General features: G+C 41.0%; 1 protein-coding gene across 1 annotated transcript; it reads left to right on the top strand.

The window, feature by feature from the left end:
• Window positions 1-703: 703 nt before the first annotated feature.
• Window positions 704-5,766, top strand: LOC105939955 (neurogenic differentiation factor 2). Its single transcript, XM_012882342.3, has 2 exons — window positions 704-965; window positions 4,397-5,766. The coding sequence occupies exon 2, from the start codon at window positions 4,410-4,412 to the stop codon at window positions 5,487-5,489; it is 1,080 nt and encodes a 359-aa protein (XP_012737796.1). The 5' UTR covers window positions 704-965; window positions 4,397-4,409; the 3' UTR covers window positions 5,490-5,766.
• Window positions 5,767-8,019: the final 2,253 nt, after the last annotated feature.

The following is an 8,019-nucleotide window of genomic DNA, read 5'->3' as shown; positions in this document are numbered from 1 at the left end:
TGAGATTTTAATTACAGATTAGCACATTACGTGAATTGTGACTTTTTTGAACTTCCATACACCCGAACAGTTATAACAGTTCAAATCATATTTGTTTATGGCATGCTTTTCTATTAGATATACATATTTATTGAATTATACATTTGTTTAAATTTGCATTACATTTCGACACAATTTCCTTTTTCGTTAAATTTGGCACTGCTGGACCTCCACAATTTTGGTCTATCTGTGGTTTTAAATGTATATAAATCAAATTGTTCACAAGTTGTCACCAAAGACTTGAGTGGGTATATTATATTCTTACTCTACTGTACGCATGATTAGTCCATAGTAAGCCTAAAATGGTCCCTATCCCATCATGGTCTTTGTTTCGCTGTAATTGCATAGGATCATTCAGAAATGTTTTTAAAGGCTTACTATAATTATTTCTAGTAAGGGGATTGTTTTCCTACACCCCCTATATGAGATTAACCCCGTTGTTCCCAAAGATAGAGGCTAAAAGAAGCATTTTTATTTGTGCCATCATTCTCTTATTCCATTTTTCCTTTCAGCTCAGTGACAGATGGCGAGTCCTTCTCCCCCGGGGGAGTAGGGGGTGGGGGTTGGGGGGGTAGTCTGTGAATGCGACTGCATGTCAATCACCGGCTCTCATGTGATGGCTCCTGCCAATGACGTGCCAGCCATATGGGCCTGGCATCAGAGCTGGTATGTAACCCACCCGGTCCCGCCTCTGAGGTGGCACACGGCTCCCTCTCCACGGTTTGTGCATCAGATACAGACAGAGCAGCAGCAGCAGAAGAAGAAGAAGAAGATCCAGGCAGAAACTGTGTGGCAGGAAACAGGCGTGAGAGCATCCACGCAGCATCCCCGCAGTATCCGCGCTGGGCGTGTGGATTTGATGCCCACCCGGAGAGAGATGGTGTAAACAAACCCGCTTTGCCCCGTCACTGAGCTCCACCACGGAGGTAGGTTGACCATCTCATGTTCTGCTTTGCTTTCGTGCTTGTTACTCCTGCAGCTACGGGGGATATTAATGTGTCCGAGCAAAATAACTGGAAACAGTTGAATGCCTTAAACGTCCTTTATGCCCACTTTGCTCTTTTTCTGTAAGATCAGACAAGATCCTACAGTTCTGTTAAATTTACTCAGTGCTTTTGCACATTTCCACCCTTGCGTGTGTAAGTGAACAGGTTTCAGTTAAATAAATCAACAGAACCACACATTTAAAAAGCTATCGCAACTAGCATTTTATTCTCTTATAGAAAATGAGCATCGGGGGTATAATTTGCGCATGTGTGTGTTCGTGCACGACGCTCGTCAGAGCCTCTGTGGGGGTTGAATTCTCCACAGAGATACACGGGCTAATTGACAAGGTATTGGTTGGCATTAATTACATTGTGCTTACAAGATTAGAGTGAGGGAAAAAAAATACGCCCTTGGACTCCAGGCGCACAGCTGAGCTCAGAGACACCCGAGAGCATCTGAGAATTGCGAGGCTTAAAATGTGTTTCCAATGGATAACTTTCCCATTGAACCAGACTTACAGGTTGACTTATATTGCATGGTTCTATACAGAGCAATGCATGCACCGCGAGGATGGATTTCAACAGGAATGCTGTGGGAGCCTAAGCAAAAGGATCAAACTGAATTAAAATGTTTAGATTTTTTTTTTCAAAAGAAAGTATAGCTTATGACCTTGGACATATTTGAATATGTTTAAACAATCTTCACCGAAACACATCAAGTCAGATATTTGCAGTTTCGCGCTTTAATGGCCCAATCCCTGTATGTCAGTATAATTTTGTAAGTTTGGTTGGAATGTAGTAAATAATTCAAGTAAAGGAAGAAAACAAAATCGCTTCAATGTAGCCGTTTTAACTGACATCGTTAAGAACACGTCCATGCGTAAAACAACAAAAAATAAATTATATAAAAACGTTTTTTTTTTTTAAAAAAAACAGGATCTTGTTTTGGTGGTTACTATGAGGCCCTGTTGTGCTGGAATTCCTCAAGGATGGCATTTTCCTGCAGTCCGTACCTTGAGTGCGTCCCTTGGGAATAAGCGTATGCTGGCCGATGGTGCTCCTGCAGGCCGGGCTGCGCATGAACCGATGCGCAAATTTAGGCCGCCGTGTAGCGTCCGAGACTGTTGCGTCAAACGATGAATTAATAAGATGTAATGAAATTTAACTGGCGACATTCCAAAGAATTCGAAGTCTAAATACAATGCACAAAAGGTTGGATGAAAGGCCAATTATGTTTCCAAGATTGATAACAAAATCATGAAGTCACAGTTTGGTTTGGAGACAGCCCAATTGTTTTACTGAATTATTATTATCACTGTATTTATTAGAATTAGTCGGGGACACACCTTTGACTACAATTCAAAACGCTCGACACCCACAGATGTCCATCTGGTTCATGGTATTTTTAAGGTCGGCAAGTCCTTGTCTTGGCCTCCACTCAGAATGGAGCTTTGTTAAAAAAAAAAAATGTTTTGTCGTTTTGCGCAACACCTATGAGCACACAGCCGCGGGGTTGCAGCGTCACCGTCGGGTTCAGGTCATTTCGCCGCCTCGCCAAAACTAAGTTTGATCCTTTTTGTACCCGCCTCGAGGAGGAAGAAACAAAAGATTTTTATGAACAGCAATACGTCAGTCCCTTGGTGCACTGGAGACGTCTCGCACCAGCTTTAACAAGCAAAGACTTCAAGCGTTCATATACGATTTACCAACAGTTCATTGTAAAGAAATTGGGTTTACTGACTCCAGTAAATAATAACCTATCCATTGGGAAGTCGCAGAAGTGTAGTTTACATTGCTACATTGGGTAACTATGTGTGAAATTAACCTGTTATCTGTCTGTCTGGAAGTATAGCAAGAATTATCATTTTGGCTCTTTCTAATTAAATTTGCACATGTAAACAAACCATTTCAAACATGCAGACTTATATCAGTGCCCATTAGTTTATTTACCTCTGTACTAATTTATTGTCATTACTGTTTAAAAAAAAGGTGAAAAAAGGTTACAGAAATCATTACATCTTACATAAAATCCAATCTAAGTTTATTTTCTGAAGCCATAGCCGATCCTAAGATTGAATGGGGCCCTGGTCAAAATTAGGCCCCACTCCTAGTTAAGTGACCACACCCCCCCCCCCCTCCCCCTCAATAACATAGATATTAAATTGCCCAAGCTTGATTGCTTGAGTCAAATAGATTTTACAATACATTTCAACAATGTACATTTCAATTGACTTAAATAATGTGTTAAATTTTCACAATGTTATTTTGGCAGCAGTAAAGACACAAGCTGCAGAAACAAGCGGCAAAAATGATTAAAATATAAAATACAGTAACATTAAAGTATAACTGATAGCATAACAGTTAATGAAATATGTTCCTCTCACTGCTAGTATATTTTTCACTTTCACTTCAAGTAATTTAAGATTACTGAAACGATGCTTTTCACAAACTTTGACATGATAAAGTTGGCTCATTGATAATTAACAACAAATATCTGTAATATCTGCTTTATATCTGTATGACTAGTCAAGTGCTCTTGGGGGACCCCTAACGGCCTGGGGGTGGGTCGGCCCTAAAAAGCAGCTTAGTTTGCTTCGCCTTGGGCCGGCTTTGTCTGAAGACTTTATCTGGAGACTTATTTCCATTTATGTTTTATCCCTCTTAGGGTCAATTGATTCCTCTGTATTATGACAGATTATATCTGATTACCAAGACGCAAAACGCAATCAGGATATGAAAATGTATGAAAACACCCAAACTTCAAAGGTAAGCAATAGTAAAGAAAAAAGTCAGGCTTGAAAGGACCAAAACTACAAAGTTATGAAGTGGCTAAAGAGGAAAATGGCTAGTCCCTGTATTGACTCCCTATAAGAAAAATAGAAATATGGCGTAAAATAAAGCTTTCAGAAAATAATTGCAATTGTCAAGTTGTCTCTATAATTTATCCCTACTAAAATCTAAAATTATATGCCATGTTAATGTACGTGGGTATAAACTAGCTTCTTTGTTATGTGGAAATGAAGAAGGAATTAGCTAACCCGGTGCCTGAAATTACTTTGATTGTCAAAATAAGTGGCATTGTTGCTAGGAAACTGATTAATTTCTTAACTGGACGGGCATCCCAACAGAAACAGCTGTGTATAGTTAGTACAATTGAATTCAATCAGAAGGCATTAGAGCCTTTTATTTGATTTTAAAATTGATGAAAACATGCAACAATAAAGAAAAATAAACCTGTATAGCCTACTGGGATTAAGTATTCATTTGTACAAGATAGTTTGCTTACGATAGTATAAAGAAGTAGTAGAACGGAATGGAAACGCATAGGTGCGTATTGATGATGTGTATTATTTTGTGTGCATATCTTACAGATTGCCTGCCATAATGTTGAGCCGTCTGTTCAGCGAGGTGCTGCCGGACGTCCAGCGGTTGGCGGCGGACTGGGTGGACGACACCGAGAGCGACGGATGCAAGGTGAAGGAGGAACGCGAGAACTGCCACCTTGGAGATGACGATTTGGACGAGCCGCAGGAGGGCAGCAGCCGGGCAGAGTCCGAGATGGCCGGCGACGACGACGATGACGACGACGACGACGGCGATGAAGAAGAGTGCGGGGACGAGAACAGCGGGGACAAACCCAAGAAGCGCGGCCCGAAGAAGCGCAAGATGACGCCGGCGCGCGTGGAGCGCTCCAAGATGCGCCGCATGAAGGCCAATGCGCGGGAGCGCACGCGCATGCACGATCTGAACTCAGCGCTGGACAACTTGCGCAAGGTGGTGCCGTGCTATTCCAAAACCCAGAAACTCTCCAAAATAGAGACTCTGAGGCTGGCCAAGAACTACATTCTAGCCCTCGGGGAGATTTTACGCAACGGGAAGCGTCCAGATGTGGTGACCTACGTGCAGATGTTGTGTAAGGGCCTGTCCCAGCCAACCACCAATCTGGTGGCGGGCTGCCTGCAGCTCAACACCAGGAACTTCCTGACCGAGCAGTGCACGGACGGAGCCCGCTTCCACATGCCCAGTTCTCCGTTCTCAGTCCATCCCTACTCCTACCGTTGCTCCCGCCTCTCCAGCCCTCACTACCAGCCCGGAGCCGGAGCCCTCAACATGCGGGCCCATTCCTACAGCGGCCCCGGGTATGAGGCAGTGTACATGCCGGGCGGCACGTCCCCAGACTACAACAGCCCGGACTATGAGGGCCAACACAGCCCGCCGGTCTGCGTGAACGGCGGCCTGCCCGGGAAGCAGCAGGAGTCCTCAGACACAGACAGGAGCTATCATTACTCTATGCATTACTCCGGACTGACCACATCCAGGCCCAGCCACAGCCTACATTTTGGACCAACGGGAGCGCGCAGCGGCGGCGCGCAATCAGAAAACATCCCACCTTTCCACGACGTCCACCTGCACCATGACAGGGCGCCACCATATGAGGACCTGAACGCGTTTTTCCACAACTGAGCTCAGAAAGGAGGGAAGGGGTGGGTGTGTGGGGGGGACGACAACCTCCTCCCCGACTTTACAGAGACAATCCTAAAGAAAGCGTTTATTATTTAAACAGCAGGAGCTCCTATGCCTATCTTCTGTATGTCACCTCTGTACCGTTGTACATCCTATCCAAAATGTGTCTGGTTAATTATTCCTGTATGCAGAATGAGTGCAATTAAAAAATGTGAAAGTCAAGAAGAAACATGTTGTGACCAGAACAACAGAAATAATAAAAAAAGTGTTTCATAAATGTCTGAGTTGAGCGAGCTTATTGTGCTGTGAACAATGAATATATAGACAAATTCATAAATAGTTGTATATTACTTCAATAATTAATATTTTTTCAGAGACTTTTGAAGAGAATGTTAGTTTCTTGAAATAAATGAATAAATACGTGTTTGTCTTTGTTCATTTATATGAAAGATCAAAAGTGGAGTTTCAAAGTTTAAAAGCTTGATGTCATTGTCAACACATGACTTTTTCAGGGAGTATGCAACAGATTTTATTCTTCTATTTAATCCTTAGAAATATATATCCTCTATGAGAAACTAATTATAAAAGGCTAGTGCGACAAAATTCGCTATTAAATGGATTTTTGCTAAACTTCTGTCTCGACCTGTTGCTTACAAAATATGTGGCAGTTACAAACAAGCTATCCCAACAACCTGGAAAGACAATTGAACATCTAGATGACCACGTTTGATCATTTAGAGTGAATATAATAAAATATTTTATCAATTTGCAAAACAGACAAACCAGCATAGAAATATATATAACCTCATGCATTAGGAGGAACACATTTTAACCTCTTCTTACTTCTATATATGCACAAAACCTATAAAAAAATGAAATAAAAAAAAGCTGAGTTCTTCACAGGGAAACTCGTAAAAATAAATATATTTTACCCTGGAAATTTCAGACCTATCGCTTTGGAGAAATGTGTGAAATTCTCCCGCATACTTTTGAAGGAGACTTAAAATGTTTGCATTGATGCAAAGCACACGTACACATTTTATTATTAATTTTTTTTTTTTTGAGAAAATAACAAATAACAAGAAAGCAACAGGCTGACCCAAAGCGTATGTTATGGCATTAAGCTAAAATGCGCAGAAATATCCGGCAAAATGCGCTTGAAGATGATTGCTAATTTATCAGAACGACTAAAATAGACAGGAGCCTCTCAGAAAAAAAACTACACAAAATCTGAACACGTAGCGTATTTCTTGGCAAACATATTTCTCCCGTAGGGATTTTCATGACCCGCGGAATCAAATGCGCGACCTCTCCTGTCGCTGTTTTTTCCGGTGGAGCTGGTCGATCTGAGCCCAGTCACAAACGGCTTTGATTCTCAGGTGAGTGCGCTGATTACGCCCAGACGCAAAAGAATTGCATTTTTTCCGTTATAAAAAAAACTGCAACGTAATACGTCGGAGACTTTTGTTCAAAGTCGAAACGGCAACTAGCTGAGCTGCTTCAGTGCAAGAATTCAATCATACATTCAGATTTAGTATTACTATTGTGCAAATATAGAAAATAAAGCTTTTATTTATTTATTTATCTATCCAGTCTAGTCCTCTACTGAAATAGTATTTTTGGATAGTTAGAGTTTATGCATATTAGAGAGCATAGCTCGATGACGGAAGCCGGCACCATGTTTTGGACCAGAGCCCCGGGCCTCATGTGTTGTCCAGGGGTAATCAGTAGCTGCTGAGCGCAGGGGAGAAAAAAGTGACCCGTCCAGCTCTGAAACTGGGCACAATTGTTTTTTTTTTTTTTTTGTTTGTTTGTTTTTTTTTTTTGTTTTGTTTTTGACAAGAGACACCATGCAGAATTATCAACTATCATTTTGGTTTTTATATGATTTCATTGTTGCATGAAGAGTCGAACCGTCTTACCAAATAAATAAAAGGAACCGGTTTGGTAGAGAATCCTGTAAGTCAGTGGGCCGTTCGTTTCAGCCTGAACAGGCCTGAGGCTGGGTGGACGCTCATCAGGAGATGCAATCGTGAGTATCCAATAATTTAAAACAACACCACGAAAATTAAAATTAAAGCAAACCACAGAACTTATTGTTAAATTAATGAAATAGTTAAAAGTACAACAAACATGCGCAGTTCTTGAATATTAGAAAACGCATAAGAGCGGCCAATATCCCCCGTTTTGAACGTCATCGACCCATTAAATGGGTGTTATTAGTAATTATCATCCCCATGCCTTTACACTGTCCCTCTTGTCCAATCCTTAAATGAGTATTCTTTACAACATTATTAACATTTATTTTATTAACCGTGTGTAAAACTTGCATGAAATTAGAATAATCTCCTTTTCTGCGTGCAATTACAATTTATAATTTATCAATATTTTTTTTTCCTGAATTACCCCTTTTCTAAACATAGAGTGGCTAATATGTTTGATCACAATCTGCTTAAAAGACTATCCAGATTTTTTTGTTCTTCAGATTTTAACACTATAAATTGTTTAATATTCAGCCTAGTCCTAAAAT

Source organism: Fundulus heteroclitus, chromosome 10 (genome assembly GCF_011125445.2).
Source record: "Fundulus heteroclitus isolate FHET01 chromosome 10, MU-UCD_Fhet_4.1, whole genome shotgun sequence".
Lineage (NCBI taxonomy): Eukaryota > Metazoa > Chordata > Actinopteri > Cyprinodontiformes > Fundulidae > Fundulus > Fundulus heteroclitus.
This window is presented reverse-complemented; position numbering and strand designations above follow the sequence as displayed.